Raw genomic sequence first — 16,178 nt, forward strand, 5'->3', positions numbered from 1 at the left:
GGCCGAGTAAATATCAACAGCAGCTCCTCCGCATTGGACAGGCGAGCGTCCTTGTCTGCCATCTAGCGGGCAAAGGTAGTCTTTTGAGTTGCTGGCGCCGAGCACAGGTAGCTCCACTGCTTATATATTACGTATGTAATTCGTTTTTTATTTAATTCTGATTCATAAAATTTCTCTTTATTTTATGATTTTACTCTAAAAATAATCATAGTTGGGGTAGTTGGAAAAGGTTGCAGTGAGATTTAGCTGATTGTGATGAATGAGATCGTCTTTAGTGATTTGTGGCTTTGAATATTTTTTCTAATTTCATATAATTGATTTAATGCGCGATAAAATATTGTTTTTTTTAAATCTTTTAAAGATCCTGTTACATACATTTTTTTGTTATATAATTAGGAGGAAATGATGATTTTTAATCAATTAAATTCATAAAAATAATAGAGATAATGCTCAATTGTTGACTCTTTGTATATTGAAATTATTTTAACTTTTGGCTCTTTTTAAAGAGGCCAAAATATATTAGAAATAACCGAAATAACAAACAGATAAGGGATATAATATAATTGTTGCAAGTAAAATATTTTTTAATGATTATTTTCAGTTATTCTTTATTTTATTGATCCTGTAAGATTTGAGTATTGTTATGATTTTTTGTGTGCGTTTTTAAATTCTGCCGTCGTTATCAACGCTTACTAAGCATTGACAACCTGTCCATCAACCTCGAAGCAAGTGAGGGTTTCGCTGGTGATGCCGTCGAGGATAGAAAACTCGATGGTCATGGAGACGAGCGGATACTCGTTGAGAATAGGCATGGTAAGTTTGTAGGTGGCCACATCACCGGCAACCAGAGGGCAGCCTCCGAAAATCAGATCGGCGCACACGTCCTGATTAGGCAGAGGGTAGTCGATGACAAGTCCGAGAGTGGTTACGTACACCTTTGGTGTCAGATTGTCAGCATCAATTCCTGCAATTTAAGGTAAATTTAAGTTAAAAGACAATTTAAGTAGCAAGAGATATGGTATTATGCAACCTGCTACGCAAGTGAGAAAGGCAGGTTGCATAGTTTACTATTTAAAGGCATGGAAAGTTTCATTTAGGATAATGATGAACATAAAACACTACTAACCAGAAGTGAATGTGACTTCGTTGACTAAATCGGTGCCATGGACAAAGTCGCAAGGGAGGGACTCGCAGCCAGAAACTACAACGGTATCGGGACCCGGACGAGCGTTGCTACCTGATGTAAATAATATACATATAATCGTGCATAAAATTGAGATTAAAACAAATGAATCTTACAAGTCCTGAAGTCCGTTGCGAGCGCAGAAGCAACGCAAAGAGCAAAGAAAAGGGCGATGCGCAGCATTTCGTTCAGCTTTGTGTTCGATCACTCCAAAAAGTGTACAGCGGAATGTGGGACCCCAAATTTATATTCACGTCTTATCAGTGGACTAAACTCGCAGAGACAGGTGCGGCACTTGAAACTTATCAGTAGGCAGACCAAAAGTCGTATGATTATATCAGTGAACGCGGACACCTGGCTTTTTTGTTTTCTTAATAATTATGATTCTCACAAAAGGATTTGAATCACAGATTAAAAAGATAATGACATTGAAGATTATGAAATACAAAACTAAAAGCTTATTCACTCTGCTGAATGGATCTCAATTCCAGCGCATTCTCTGAGCAAAGTTAGCATCTATGATCGAGTGCTGCTCTAAATCAATTGAAACATTGCTGTTATGATGTTCATTTTGCCGACTCTCTCGCCGTCTTTGATGCCGTTGGTTCAAGTTTATAGGCATCAAATCCATCCGACTGCCAGCCGACCTATTTTCATTCTGTATCACAACTCCATCTAAAACTGGCCTCTCTACGCGCCGAGCTACCCTTCTATTCTCAGGTAGTTGCTCAGGTAGCGTTGGTTTTCTAAGAATATCTTCCCTGGAGGGCTTCTGTCGCACCAACTCCTGCGGATCGTATCGAGGAGCAACTGGAGCAGCAGCAGTGGGTGACCTTTTTTCCGGCGCCGGCTCCTCTGCTCTTTTTGGTGGCGTAACGACTCTCCGGCGCCGCGCAGGGAGTTGTGGGCTTCTTTCCACCTGCGGACTGGGTGTTTTAAACCTATCAGGACGAGGACTTTCGAATTGGTTGCTCTCCTGGCTCGAGTCTATGTCTTGCAATACGTTCTTGTCCAGGTATTGTGGCGTGAAACTGGCCTTGATTGGTTCTGGCAGATTCGTGTTCAGGTCGGCAACTCGGTTTTGTCTGCGCAGTGGAAGCGGCGGCCGCGTGTCGTCTGCCCTCTGGCTCATCTGTTGATTCACGTAATTGTGCAGTTCTTGGAACGACTTCGGCTCTTTGCGCTTAATTGGAGGAGCAAGAAAATTGGATTTTTTCTCTGGATTCACTTTCACTTTTTTGTTTTCGGAAACGCTTTTAACTTTTACTGGATATTGCGGTGTGTTAGTAAATTTAATCGTTGGCACTGAAACAGGCTTCTTCGTTTGTTGCTCCACATCAGTGTCGCTTTCCTCGTCTTCACTCGAGCTTTCTCCTTCGATATTGTTCTTTTTCACGCGCCAAAAGCAAACTATATCCTTCCAGCTGCGGTAGCCCCTTTCTTCCAGCTTCCTGATGAGCTCTTCGCCACCTCGCTTAAATGCGATTTCCAAGCCTAAAACTACTATGCTAGCAAACATTCCCACATAAAGGACTATTAGCATCGGAATGAGGGTTTGAATGTCGATTGGATTCAAGTCGGGCAGCGGCTTTAAAGGTCCGACATCGGGTTGATCAATGTTTCTTCTCACTCTGTTGATTATGCCTGTTTCCCTCATACGATTAATCCTGTGCAAAATATGTTTTTTTATTACTTATACGTTCACTTTGATCATAATATAGAATTGGACATTTTAGACAAGTATACCCAATGGTCGTGACTCAATTTTAACAGTTTAATATTGAAAACTTATTAATTCTGTTTAATCCATACTCCCTGATGAGAAAGTATATTGCTGAAAAAAATACTTTCTCGCATTTTTTGAAAAATGTATGTATTTTTTGTTGACTTAAAAATGATAGCATTTCAAATGATTTTTGAAAAATATATTGATTGTCATATATTTAAATGGATTTTACGTTAGGATTAACGAAAATTGTACTCCTTATGTTTTCCACTACTATGTATATATTCGATAAAAAAAACTCATAATATATTTGAAAGCTGTTTATGAAACTTAATGATCACTCTAATGTTAAATGCTTTAATGTTCTTATTACGACCTGAAATATATTTTACAAATAATTGGATTAAATACAACTAAAATACTGGTTTCTTTATATTGCGATGTTCTAATGTTATGTATATAATTTTCTGTGCGTCCATCATGATTTGCCCTGTTAAGGTGATTTCCATGTTGCGGTACAGCAGCGCGGTCATGCATTTTGCTGGGAGCCAAAAATTGTCAGCGGTTTGATTTATTATAATATTGCATTTTTTTTAAGAGCAGAAATATGATTTTAAAATATGTATTCAGTTTTCGCCCGTCAGCCGCTCTGTGCTGACGTGAACCGTTTAATAACACAGAACCCGATTCAAAGGGGTGAGTCCGACCGTCAGTTTTATCAAAAGAATTTGTCACTTATTATTGTAAAACAATTTCAGTTCTGGTATTTGATTTGTGTCTGATTGGATTTCAACTGTAAACTAATCTCCAACCAAATTCTTCATCTGAATTCATCGGTTTTCATCATTTCAACCCTTTTCATTACCCAAAAATATTTCTTTCGTCTATAATTCCCAATTCTATATGATCAAAACGCCACTATTTAATTACGTTTTAAATATTAAGCAACTTACAATTTAATTATTTGTCGATTTAAGGTTGCGTTGTTCAATGGGCTAAGTACAAAGCCTAGATTGGATCGAAAATAGCTATCTTTCAATGTCATAACGTTGCATTTGGCCACCTGCTGAGCTTTGGGAGGGATGGCCAGCTCAGAATCCAGAAAAGCCACATTTTCTTTACACAATCTCGGGATATCTTTCTTGTCGTTGTAAAGATTTTCAGCTTTCAGCTTCGTTGGAAGCAACTGGTCCCACAAATCAGCCATTATACCTCTCTTGCCATTATTTACTCGCGTGATCTGCATTTTATTGTTCCATGAATATCCACAAGTAATTCACTGAGCAATTAATTTTACCTTAATGTTGTCAAGCAGCGAAGTGTCGTTCCGTACGATTAGTTTGTGCGTACCTTTTGCTGCCATGTCTTCAAGCGAGTCAAAAGGTGGCTTGAAACTGACGGTTGTCAGTTGAGAAATGACCTCCGTATTGAAGGTAACGTAAATCAAGTATCCGCATATGAGACTCGTCCAAACCAGGATCCGTCCTGAGCAACCTGAAGCGATTTGAATCGCCCCTTGGTAGCAAAAGCAGCCGATGACGATAATGACCAGTTGGCCGATGTCAGCCGGCGTCGCAAGGTACGACCTTATTTTGGCTTTCTGTCCCACAAACTCAATGAAAATTAATAATACACCCATCATAAGCATTGAGACCACTAATGCAAGCCACAAAACTGGTGTAAAAACTTTTCCGAGACTGAGAGATGTTGAAACGCTTGTTGGAGACTGAATAAATAGCTTAAATCTGGAAATTTCAGCTATTCTTTACTATTTTAGCGATGAAATTATGCGAAAATTTTACCTTGTACTGTGCGTTGGTTGCGTTATAACTAGTCCTTTCGTTTCCTCAGGTCCGAAAACAGTTGCAACAACCGAGAAATTCGCTTCTCCTTGAGATACCATTTGCGGTAGCGCGCTCACAATGTTTGCAGAAACTCCTTGGGGAGATACAAATTTCACTCTGCGTTTTAATTATTAATGAAAATTATTTTAAACTATTAGTTAAAATAGTGACGACAGTATATCATTTCTTACTTAAATCTTAGTTTATCCCAGATAATCAGCAACAATTCCAATCCAAACGAATTTGAAAAATTATAATCATATTGTTCGTAATCATATACTTCATCTAGATCTACATTGACATCTGCTTCATCCTGATAATTAATCAAAGTGCGCAGAATAATAATTAAATTTACATAATGACGAAAATATATTATATGCTACCTTCGTAATTGCAGCGGTCACCACTTGATCTACAGGTGTCCCTAAAGAGTTACAAAAAATAATCTTGAAACATTCAAACATTTCAAATGAAATCACTCACAGTACTCATTTTGGCCTTTGGTCAGTTTGTATGAAATTAAAAAAAGGAAACAGCACATAAAAATAGTATCCTTCCTCATGTTCGTGTAGTTATGCCTCGGTGTTCGAAACTCAAATAAGCTCTGACACAAATAGCGTAACTTGTGTTTCAGTTGTCACAACAACAAAAAAACAACTTTTGATCAATCGCTACCCGCAAGAGGGTGTCATTTAACGTGTATATATACTGTACACATTCAATACGCACGCAACGCGAGCGCTTGGTTTCTAACTACTAGATCTGTATAAACAGAGATATCAGATTAAAAAGTCATTTCGTTATTAATTGATTTTATTTTAACTAAAAATAAAAACATACATTTTCAAATTTGACTGTTAAATACACTTGTATTATTCCTTTTCAAAACAAATCCAAGATTTGAAGGAAAATCTTTAAATGTCATAACGTTGTATTTGGATGCCTGCAGAATTTTAGGAGTCATGGCCAGCTCGGAATCCAGAAAGGCAACGTTTTTTTAGCAGTCTCGGAACTTCTTTCTTGTTGTTTTACATATTTTGAGCTTTGGGCTTCATTGGAAGTAATTTATCCCACACGTCAGCCGTTATTTATTTCAATCTTTTTAGCAGCCCATTAGCTTTGTTTAAGACCCACGCACAGAGTTTTCCCAAATAATCATCAACAATTACATGCCAAACCCAGATGCAGAATAAACATAATAAAAGTCTTCATAAGTAAAATCACTAATAGAAGTAAGACTTGTGCTTTCGAAATCGTGATAGAATTTAATCAAAATACCATATTTTTTGACAAACAATAATTTGTATTTAGAATTGAGAGAAAAACAAGATCAAGTTCGAAGTTTAAATGGGTTTATTTTAATACATTTTTTCTCTCAAACATTTTACTGCCGTCAATTCCTGACAGTAATATTTATTATAATTTGAGTCCAGATAAATAATTGTTGCATTAAAAGTGACAGTCAGGTTAGTAACAATTTCTCAAATATCAGTTCTATACGTATTAAAAAAAGGGAAACACACGTGTATAATTAGATAAACAAACAGATGTTAAAAATTCAATGTTACTCTCCAGGCATCATATATTATAAACACTCCCAACCAGCGAACGTGACTGTGTTTAATTCATTTTGTGAATGAGTGCAGGAATCCTCGAAATTTGTAAGTTTGCTAATTCACACCAAAAATTCAACAATTTTAAAACAAAATAACTGACACGCTATTCAAATCTGCTGAAAGGATCGGGGTCTCGATTGCGGCGCATCCTCTGAGCGAGATTTCTATCGACGATCGAGTGCCGATCCAAAAATCCATTCGTGTCGATCGATAGGTGTAGATTTCTGTTGTTTGGGGGCTCGCTTAGTCGATTCCCTCGCCTTCTCTGTGGAAGCTGATCCAAATTTAGAGGCATCAAATCGATCTGGCTCCCAGCCGACCTATTTCCAGGCAGATTTACGCTCGGTGTTGCGATTCTATTCAAAACTGGCCTCTCCTCGCGCCGAGCTGCCCTTCTATTCTCAGGTGGTTGCTCAGGAAGCGTTGGTTTTCTAAGAATATCTTCCCTGGAGGGCTTCTGTCGCACCAACTCCTGCGGATCGTATCGAGGAGCAACTGGAGCAGCAGCAGTGGGTGACCTTTTTTCCGGCGCCGGCTCCTCTGCTCTTTTTGGTGGCGTAACGACTCTCCGGCGCCGCGTAGGGGGTTGTGGGCTTCTTTCCACCTGCGGACTGGGTGTTTTAAACTTATCAGGACGAGGGCTTTCGAATTGGTTGCTCTCCTGGCTCGAGTCTATGTCTTGCAATACGTTCTTGTCCAGGTATTGTGGCGTGAAACTGGCCTTGATTGGTTCTGGCAGATTCGTGTTCAGGTCGGCAACTCGGTTTTGTCTGCGCAGTGGAAGCGGCGGCCGCGTGTCGTCTGCCCTCTGGTTCATCTGTTGATTCACGTAATTGTGCAGTTCTTGGAACGACTTCGGCTCTTTGCGCTTAATCGGAGGAGCAAGAAAATCGGATTTTTTCTCTGGATTCACCTTCGCTTTTTTGTTTTCGGAAACGCTTTTAACTTTTACTGGATATTGCGGTGTGTTAGTAAATTTAATCGTTGGCACTGAAACAGGCTTCTTCGTTTGTTGCTCCACATCAGTGTCGCTTTCCTCGTCTTCACTCGAGCTTTCTTCTTCGATATTGTTCTTTTTCACGCGCCAAAAGCAAACTATATCCTTCCAGCTGCGGTAGCCCCTTTCTTCCAGCTTCCTGATGAGTTCCTCGCCACCTCTCTGAAATGCGATTTCCAAGCCTAAAACTACTATGCTCGCAAACATTCCCACATAAAGGACTATTAGCATCGGAATGAGGGTTTGAATGTCGATTGGATTCAAGTCGGGCAGCGGCTTTAAAGGTCCAACATCGGGTTGATCAATGTTTCTTCTCACTCTGTTGATTATGCCTGTTTCCCTCATACGATTAATCCTGTGCAAAATAAGTTTTTTTATTATTTATTCGTTCACTTTGATCATATATAGAATTGGAAATTTTAGACAACTAATATCCGGATGGTTTTGACTCAATATCTACTTTTGTACTAACCGAGAATGGTTAGTTATGTTTTTTTCCTATATTCATCCCTGAGTAAATATTTTGCCGAAAATCGGTTTCTCGTATTTGTTGAAAAGTTTTTCCGTTTTGTGAACTTCAAAAGTATGTGTCAAATGGTTTCAGAAGCAAATACCGACTATCAAATTATATAGATAAAACTTTGACGTTGCGATTACTGAAAATTATATTTTTTAAGTCCAGTCTAGTACAGTTTGATAAAATATTAAACTATATATGATTTTTTTTAAGAAACTTAATAATGATCACTCTAATATTAAATTTTTTAATGTTCTTATCAGAATGAGATTAACAAATAATTGGATCGATTATCAACTCAATTTAATTGTTGTTTCAATAGTAAATAATTTTGTATGCGTGCTGCATGATTTGAGCTGTTAACGGTGTTTAGAAGATGCAAATAAAGGAGAATACAAAAATTTACATCATACGCCTACAATTCCCAATTTTACCTGAATAAACTACTTATTTGCGTTTTGGTTTTTAAGCAACTTACATTTTAATTATTTGTCGATTTAAAGTTGCGTTGTTCAATGGGTTAAGTACAAAACCTAAATTGGATCGAAAATAGCTATCTTTCAATGTCATAACGTTGCATTTGGCCACCTGCTGAGCTTTGGGAGGGATGGCCAGCTCAGAATCCAGAAAAGCCACATTTTCTTTGCACAATCTCGGGATATCTTTCCTGTCGTTGTAAAGATTTTCAGCTTTCAGCTTCGTTGGAAGCAATTGGTCCCACAAATCAGCCATTATACCTCTCTTGCCATTATTTACTCGCGTGATCTGCATTTTATTGTTCCATGAATATCCACAAGTAATCCACTGAGCAACTAATTTTACCTTAATGTTGTCAAGCAGCGAGGTTTCGTTTCGCACTATCAGCTTATGTGTTTTTTTGGCTGCCATGTCTTCAAGCGAGTCGAAAGGTGGCTTAAAACTGACAGTTGTCAGTTGAGAAATGACCTCCGTGTTGAAGGTAACGTAAATTAAGTATCCGCATATGAGACTCGTCCAAACCAGGATCCGTCCCGAGCAACCTGAAGCGATTTGAATCGCCCCTTGGTAGCAAAAGCAGCCGATTACGATGATGATCAGTTGGCCGATGTCAGCCGGTGTCGCGAGGTAAGACCTTATTTTGGCTTTCTGTCCCACAAACTCGATGAAAATTAATAATACACCCATCATGAGCATCGACACCACTAATGCAAGCCACAATACTGGTGTAAAAACTTTTCCGAGACTGAGAGATGTTGAAACGCTTGTTGGAGACTGAACAAATAGCTTAAATCTGGAAATTTCAGCTTTCCTCTAAATTTGTAGCGATATACTATGTGCACAAATTATACCTTGTACTGTGCGTTGGTTGCGTTATAACTAGTCCTTTCGTTTCCTCAGGACCGAAAACAGTTGCAACAGCCGAGAAATTCGCTTCTCCTTGAGATACCATTTGCGGTAGCGCGCTCACAATGTTTGCAGAAACTCCTTGGGGATATATAAATTTCACTCTGCGTTTTATTTATAAAACTTTAGTTAGTAAGAATAAATGGCAGCATCTCAGTTCTTACTTAAATTTTAATTTTTCTAAAATTATCAGCAACAGTTCCATGCCAAACGAATACGAAAAATCCTGGTCAAAAAGGTCATCGTAACTATATTCTTCATTTTGGTAAATGTAGGCGTCTACTTCATCCTAATAATGAATCAAAGTGCGCAGAATAATAATTAAATTTACATAATAACGAAAATATATTATGATACCTTTGTAATTGCAGCGGTCACCACTTGATCAACAGGTGTCCCTAAACAGTTACAAAAAATAATCTTGAAACATTCAAACATTTCAAATGAAATCACTCACAGTACTCATTTTGGCCTTTGGTCAGTTTGTATGAAATTAAAAAAAGGAAACAGCACATAAAAATAGTATCCTTCCTCATGTTCGTGTAGTTATGCCTCGGTGTTCGAAACTCAAATAAGCTCTGACACAAATAGCGTAACTTGTGTTTCAGTTGTCACAACAACAAAAAAACAACTTTTGATCAATCGCTACCCGCAAGAGGGTGTCATTTAACGTGTATATATACTGTACACATTCAATACGCACGCAACGCGAGTGCTTGGTTTCTAACTACTAGATCTGTATAAACAGAGATATCAGATTAAAAAGTCATTTCGTTATTAATTGATTTTATTTTAACTAAAAATAAAAACATACATTTTCAAATTTGACTGTTAAATACACTTGTATTATTCCTTTTCAAAACAAATCCAAGATTTGAAGGAAAATCTTTAAATGTCATAACGTTGTATTTGGATGCCTGCAGAATTTTAGGAGTCATGGCCAGCTCGGAATCCAGAAAGGCAACGTTTTTTTAGCATAGTCTCGGAACTTCTTTCTTGTTGTTTTACATATTTTGAGCTTTGGGCTTCATTGGAAGTAATTTATCCCACACGTCAGCCGTTATTTATTTCAATCTTTTTAGCAGCCCATTAGCTTTGTTTAAGACCCACGCACAGAGTTTTCCCAAATAATCATCAACAATTACATGCCAAACCCAGATGCAGAATAAACATAATAAAAGTCTTCATAAGTAAAATCACTAATAGAAGTAAGACTTGTGCTTTCGAAATCGTGATAGAATTTAATCAAAATACCATATTTTTTGACAAACAATAATTTGTATTTAGAATTGAGAGAAAAACAAGATCAAGTTCGAAGTTTAAATGGGTTTATTTTAATACATTTTTTCTCTCAAACATTTTACTGCCGTCAATTCCTGACAGTAATATTTATTATAATTTGAGTCCAGATAAATAATTGTTGCATTAAAAGTGACAGTCAGGTTAGTAACAATTTCTCAAATATCAGTTCTATACGTATTAAAAAAAGGGAAACACACGTGTATAATTAGATAAACAAACAGATGTTAAAAATTCAATGTTACTCTCCAGGCATCATATATTATAAACACTCCCAACCAGCGAACGTGACTGTGTTTAATTCATTTTGTGAATGAGTGCAGGAATCCTCGAAATTTGTAAGTTTGCTAATTCACACCAAAAATTCAACAATTTTAAAACAAAATAACTGACACGCTATTCAAATCTGCTGAAAGGATCGGGGTCTCGATTGCGGCGCATCCTCTGAGCGAGATTTCTATCGACGATCGAGTGCCGATCCAAAAATCCATTCGTGTCGATCGATAGGTGTAGATTTCTGTTGTTTGGGGGCTCGCTTAGTCGATTCCCTCGCCTTCTCTGTGGAAGCTGATCCAAATTTAGAGGCATCAAATCGATCTGGCTCCCAGCCGACCTATTTCCAGGCAGATTTACGCTCGGTGTTGCGATTCTATTCAAAACTGGCCTCTCCTCGCGCCGAGCTGCCCTTCTATTCTCAGGTGGTTGCTCAGGAAGCGTTGGTTTTCTAAGAATATCTTCCCTGGAGGGCTTCTGTCGCACCAACTCCTGCGGATCGTATCGAGGAGCAACTGGAGCAGCAGCAGTGGGTGACCTTTTTTCCGGCGCCGGCTCCTCTGCTCTTTTTGGTGGCGTAACGACTCTCCGGCGCCGCGTAGGGGGTTGTGGGCTTCTTTCCACCTGCGGACTGGGTGTTTTAAACTTATCAGGACGAGGGCTTTCGAATTGGTTGCTCTCCTGGCTCGAGTCTATGTCTTGCAATACGTTCTTGTCCAGGTATTGTGGCGTGAAACTGGCCTTGATTGGTTCTGGCAGATTCGTGTTCAGGTCGGCAACTCGGTTTTGTCTGCGCAGTGGAAGCGGCGGCCGCGTGTCGTCTGCCCTCTGGTTCATCTGTTGATTCACGTAATTGTGCAGTTCTTGGAACGACTTCGGCTCTTTCCGCTTAATTGGAGGAGCAAGAAAATCGGATTTTTTCTCTGGATTCACCTTCGCTTTTTTGCTTTCGGAAACGCTTTTAACTTTTACTGGATATTGCGGTGTGTTAGTAAATTTAATCGTTGGCACTGAAACAGGCTTCTTCGTTTGTTGCTCCACATCAGTGTCGCTTTCCTCGTCTTCACTCGAGCTTTCTCCTTCGATATTGTTCTTTTTCACGCGCCAAAAGCAAACTATATCCTTCCAGCTGCGGTAACCCTTTTCTTCCAGCTTCCTGATGAGCTCTTCGCCACCTCGCTTAAATGCGATTTCCAAGCCTAAAACTACTATGCTCGCAAACATTCCCACATAAAGGACTATTAGCATCGGAATGAGGGTTTGAATATCGATTGGATTCAAGTCGGGCAGCGGCTTTAAAGGTCCGACATCGGGTTGATCAATGTTTCTTCTTACTCTGTTGATTATGCCTGTTTCCCTCATACGATTAATCCTGTGCAAAATTGGTTTTTTATTACTTATACGTTCACTTTGATCATATAGAATTGGAAATTGTAGAAAGGTATATTCAGATGGTTCTAATTAAATTTGAAAGGTTTTGTAGCTACAAAATTATACACAGATTATACCTTGTACTCTGGGTTGGTTGCGTTATAACTAGTCCTTTTTTTTCCTCGGGACCGAAAACAGTTGCAACAGCCGAGAGATAGTCAAAACTGATTAATAACGTTTTTTCCATGGTCCCCGAAGATAAACTATTTTGCTGAAAATCAGTATCTCGCTTTATTGAAAACTTATCGTTTTGTTGACTTAAAAATGATCATATTTCAAAAGGTTTTAGAAGCAAATATCGATTGCCACCTATAAAAAAATGGTAATTTTACGTTGGGATTAACAAAAATATTAGTCGTTATTTTTAGTCATTAATAATTCGATAAAATATTACACAATATATATCTATCATTAGTATTTTAAGAAACGAAACATTGATCAGGCTAATATAAAATATTTTAATGTTCTTAACAGCCGATATAAGTTTTACAAATAATTGGACCTAATAACAACTCAAAATAATTTATGCTTATTAAATGCTTGAGTAATTTTTAATTGTGTATGCGACCTGCATGATTTGCGCTGTTACGGTGCTTAGAAGATACAAGGAAAATACCAAAAAATACTTACACAATTCCCAATTTTATCTGATTAAACTACTTAATTGCGTTTTGATTTGTAAGCAACTTACATTTTAATTATTTGTCGATTTAAAGTTGCGTTGTTCAATGGGTTAAGTACAAAGCCTAAATTGGATCGAAAATAGCTATCTTTCAATGTCATAACGTTGCATTTGGCCACCTGCTGAGCTTTGGGAGGGATGGCCAGCTCAGAATCCAGAAAAGCCACATTTTCTTTACACAATCTCGGGATATCTTTCCTGTCGTTGTAAAGATTTTCAGCTTTCAGCTTCAATGGAAGTAACTGGTCCCACAAATCAGCCATTATGCCTCTCTTGCCATTATTTACTCGCGTGATCTGCATTTTATTGTTCCATGAATATCCACAAGTAATCCACTGAGCAACTAATTTTACCTTAATGTTGTCAAGCAGCGAAGTGTCGTTCCGTACGATTAGTTTGTGCGTTCCTTTGGCTGCCATGTCTTCAAGCGAGTCGAAAGGTGGCTTAAAACTGACAGTTGTCAGTTGAGAAATAACCTCCGTGTTGAAGGTAACGTAAATTAAGTATCCGCATATGAGACTCGTCCAAACCAGGATCCGTCCTGAGCAACCCGAAGCAATTTGAATCGCCCCTTGGTAGCAAAAGCAGCCGATTACGATGATGATCAGTTGGCCGATGTCAGCCGGTGTCGCGAGGTAAGACCTTATTTTGGCTTTCTGTCCCACAAACTCGATGAAAATCAATATCACGCCCATCATGAGCATCGACACCACCAATGTGATCCACAAAACTGGTGTAAAAACTTTTCCGAGACTGAGAGATGTTGAAACGCTTGTTGGAGACTGAACAAATAGCTTAAATCTGGAAATTTCAGCTTTCCTCTAAATTTGTAGCGATAAACTATGTGCACAAAATATACCTTGTACTGTGCGTTGGTTGCGTTATAACTAGTCCTTTCGTTTCCTCAGGACCGAAAACAGTTGCAACAGCCGAGAAATTCGCTTCTCCTTGAGATACCATTTGCGGTAGCGCGCTCACAATGTTTGCAGAAACTCCTTGGGGATATATAAATTTCACTCTGCGTTTTATTTATAAAACTTTAGTTAGTACGAATAAACGACAGAATCTCAGTTCTTACTTAAATTTTAATTTTTCTAAAATTATCAGCAACAGTTCCATGCCAAACGAATACGAAAAATCCTGTTCATAAAGGTCATCGTAACCATATTCTTCATTTGGGTAAATATAGGCATCTACTTCATCCTGATAATTAATCAAAGTGCGCAGAGTAATAATTAAATTTACATAAGGACGAAAATATATTATGATACCTTCGTAACTGCAGCAGTCACCACTTGATCGATAGGTGTCCCTAAATAGTGGCACAAAATATGTTTAAAACATTCAATTTTTCAAATGAAATCACTCACAATACTCGTTTTGGCCTTTGGTCAGTTTGTATGAAATTAAAATAAGGAAACAGCACATAACAATTGCATCCTTCCTCATTTTCGTGTAGTATGCCTCGGAGTCCGAAACTCAAATAAGCTCTGACTCAAATAGCCTAACTTGTGTTTCAGTTGTCACAACTACAAAAAGCAATGCTTGCTCAAATCGTTAATTTAACGTGCATTTACAGTACATTCAACACGCACGTGGCAACGCGAGTGCTTGGCTAATAACTAGATCAGTATAAACAGAGATCAGAATAGAAGCTTTTACAAAAAGTACATTTTACAAGAAAATGTCGATGTACATATCTATGTCCATTAATGAAAGCCAAATTTTTTTTTTTTTGCTCTTTTTATCCCTGTCCGAGGACCGGAGGACCGGGAAGGGCGCGCACTGCACTAGCACGAATGCTGAAACCCGGGTCCCAATAACACCGCGAACGGATAACATGGGCGCACCAGGCCGTACAGGGACCCAGCCCACTCATGGGCCACTTGCCTCCGCACCGAGGACTACATTGAAACGCTAGACATTCGTCCCGTGAAGCCAAATCACGCATGCTGGAAAGGTGCAAACCAGCAAGTAGCGAGTCGGCGCCGGTGCGCCTCCCAGCCCGTTGAGCAATTCGAGCAATTCGAGTCACTAAACTAACCACTTTTTGCCATTTCTGACATTGGGTAGCCAGTATTAGATCTCCGAACTGCTCAAATACCTCTCATTGCTTTGATACTCCTGAGAGTGCCTTAACAATGCGAGCCAACGGGCTGGTTAAATGTAAGATGGCTTTGATGACATATTTTAATGCTGCTAATCCCTGCAAATCTTCTATTTATTCGAAATTGAGTGATTGGTACGAATTGATCGCAAATGGCATGAACAAAGAGATCTTGGCAATAATTTCAATCAGATGATGTGTAAAAGACAATGCAAAAATTGAGAATGTTAAGTATTAAATATCATATATAGCTCTCAGACGTTTTCAATTTGCATGTGCGGCACTGGAAAATTTTCCAATTAATTTAGAAAACTAAAACTAACTTAAATCAAAACGCTTCCAACCTCAAGTGATGTTGGCTAGATGTTAATTCGGCCTGGAAGGAAATCAACCCAAATGCTCAGCACATACCGTATAGGCTATGCTATCACTATTGGTCCTTATAATAACATTGCCGAGCGGATAACATGGGGCTCGAGTGGCCGCAGAGGATCTCGAGCCCGTTGTGGCCATCTTTTCGCCTCCTCGCACCGAGGTCTTTTATTGAAATGCTAGATATTTGTCCCTAAAGCCGCTAGAAAGGGGCGAAAACAAGCAAGTGGCAGATTTGTTTCATAGGTGCGTGATTTTTAAAACAATAGCATGGGAAGCGACTACAGTAAAAACATTTGAGAAAAATGTAATTTTTACTATTACCTATTGCCCAGACTATTTCATTTATTATTTTCCAATCGGCTCTAAAATTAATGAATTGTTTACGGGGGGTTCCTGTGAGAAATAAGGAAAGCTTGTCACTGGCGCTGATGTGTGTATTTTCAGGAGCTGGTCGTGTCATCGGCAAAAAATCTAACAAATTGCTTTAATAACAGCATATATCGGAGAATCACATACAATATACCATCCCGTCGGCACACGTAGACGGGGCTGATGCGCCCCTTCACTGTCATTGTTTGCGATCGCCGGCCCCAGGGGTGTCCGAAATCAAATAAACTGGGCATGGTCCACGTCAAAAGTGACCGGCGTGTGTTTGACACGTGCGTACGCATGTGAACACACATGGACGCACGCACGCAGCTTTTGACATACCTGGCGGGGGTGCCGAAAATAAATAATCTCAACA

The 16,178-nt window shown here is 38.8% G+C and overlaps 4 protein-coding genes across 4 annotated transcripts; all 4 read right to left on the reverse strand.

The window, feature by feature from the left end:
- Nucleotides 1–591: 591 nt before the first annotated feature.
- Nucleotides 592–1,457, reverse strand: LOC135940710 (NPC intracellular cholesterol transporter 2-like). The gene is made up of 3 exons (XM_065485711.1): nucleotides 1,300–1,457; nucleotides 1,127–1,237; nucleotides 592–964 (listed from the first exon to the last, which is right to left on the reverse strand). Exons 1-3 carry the CDS (start codon nucleotides 1,364–1,366, stop codon nucleotides 693–695), a joined length of 450 nt encoding a protein of 149 aa, XP_065341783.1. The 5' UTR covers nucleotides 1,367–1,457; the 3' UTR covers nucleotides 592–692.
- Nucleotides 1,458–1,600: 143 nt separating this feature from the next.
- Nucleotides 1,601–5,330, reverse strand: LOC135940709 (uncharacterized). The gene is made up of 7 exons (XM_065485710.1): nucleotides 5,237–5,330; nucleotides 5,137–5,177; nucleotides 4,945–5,066; nucleotides 4,712–4,870; nucleotides 4,207–4,654; nucleotides 3,863–4,149; nucleotides 1,601–2,850 (listed from the first exon to the last, which is right to left on the reverse strand). Exons 1-7 carry the CDS (start codon nucleotides 5,313–5,315, stop codon nucleotides 1,665–1,667), a joined length of 2,322 nt encoding a protein of 773 aa, XP_065341782.1. The 5' UTR covers nucleotides 5,316–5,330; the 3' UTR covers nucleotides 1,601–1,664.
- Nucleotides 5,331–5,809: 479 nt separating this feature from the next.
- Nucleotides 5,810–9,823, reverse strand: LOC135939543 (uncharacterized). Its single transcript, XM_065484006.1, has 7 exons — nucleotides 9,724–9,823; nucleotides 9,624–9,664; nucleotides 9,431–9,555; nucleotides 9,212–9,370; nucleotides 8,706–9,153; nucleotides 8,362–8,648; nucleotides 5,810–7,721 (listed from the first exon to the last, which is right to left on the reverse strand). The coding sequence occupies exons 1-7, from the start codon at nucleotides 9,800–9,802 to the stop codon at nucleotides 6,473–6,475; spliced, it is 2,388 nt and encodes a 795-aa protein (XP_065340078.1). The 5' UTR covers nucleotides 9,803–9,823; the 3' UTR covers nucleotides 5,810–6,472.
- Nucleotides 9,824–10,159: 336 nt separating this feature from the next.
- Nucleotides 10,160–14,416, reverse strand: LOC135940922 (uncharacterized). The gene is made up of 7 exons (XM_065486051.1): nucleotides 14,322–14,416; nucleotides 14,223–14,263; nucleotides 14,030–14,154; nucleotides 13,811–13,969; nucleotides 13,305–13,752; nucleotides 12,961–13,247; nucleotides 10,160–12,210 (listed from the first exon to the last, which is right to left on the reverse strand). The coding sequence occupies exons 1-7, from the start codon at nucleotides 14,398–14,400 to the stop codon at nucleotides 10,962–10,964; spliced, it is 2,388 nt and encodes a 795-aa protein (XP_065342123.1). The 5' UTR covers nucleotides 14,401–14,416; the 3' UTR covers nucleotides 10,160–10,961.
- Between the last annotated feature and the right edge of the window lie 1,762 nt (nucleotides 14,417–16,178).

This window comes from Cloeon dipterum, chromosome 3 (genome assembly GCF_949628265.1).
Source record: "Cloeon dipterum chromosome 3, ieCloDipt1.1, whole genome shotgun sequence".
In the NCBI taxonomy this organism is placed as follows: Eukaryota; Metazoa; Arthropoda; class Insecta; order Ephemeroptera; family Baetidae; genus Cloeon; species Cloeon dipterum.

Excerpts from the sequence above, each read along its gene's own strand:
- LOC135939543 (XM_065484006.1), bottom strand. The coding sequence starts at position 9,802 with ATGAGGAAGGATACTATTTTTATGTGCTGTTTCCTTTTTTTAATTTCA. Across the intron at positions 9,665-9,723 it reads CAAAGGCCAAAATGAGTACT|GGACACCTGTTGATCAAGTG; the intron begins GTGAGTGATTTC and ends GTAACTGTTTAG. Across the intron at positions 9,371-9,430 it reads TTAGAAAAATTAAAATTTAA|AGTGAAATTTATATATCCCC; the intron begins GTAAGAACTGAG and ends AATAAAACGCAG.
- LOC135940922 (XM_065486051.1), bottom strand. The coding sequence starts at position 14,400 with ATGAGGAAGGATGCAATTGTTATGTGCTGTTTCCTTATTTTAATTTCA. Across the intron at positions 14,155-14,222 it reads TGACTGCTGCAGTTACGAAG|GATGAAGTAGATGCCTATAT; the intron begins GTATCATAATAT and ends ATTAATTATCAG. Across the intron at positions 13,970-14,029 it reads TTAGAAAAATTAAAATTTAA|AGTGAAATTTATATATCCCC; the intron begins GTAAGAACTGAG and ends AATAAAACGCAG.
- LOC135940710 (XM_065485711.1), bottom strand. The coding sequence starts at position 1,366 with ATGCTGCGCATCGCCCTTTTCTTTGCTCTTTGCGTTGCTTCTGCGCTC. Across the intron at positions 1,238-1,299 it reads CGCAACGGACTTCAGGACTT|GTAGCAACGCTCGTCCGGGT; the intron begins GTAAGATTCATT and ends TATTTACATCAG. Across the intron at positions 965-1,126 it reads CGAAGTCACATTCACTTCTG|GAATTGATGCTGACAATCTG; the intron begins GTTAGTAGTGTT and ends CTTAAATTGCAG.
- LOC135940709 (XM_065485710.1), bottom strand. The coding sequence starts at position 5,315 with ATGAGGAAGGATACTATTTTTATGTGCTGTTTCCTTTTTTTAATTTCA. Across the intron at positions 4,150-4,206 it reads CGCTGCTTGACAACATTAAG|ATCACGCGAGTAAATAATGG; the intron begins GTAAAATTAATT and ends AATAAAATGCAG. Across the intron at positions 2,851-3,862 it reads AATCGACAAATAATTAAATT|GATTAATCGTATGAGGGAAA; the intron begins GTAAGTTGCTTA and ends TATTTTGCACAG.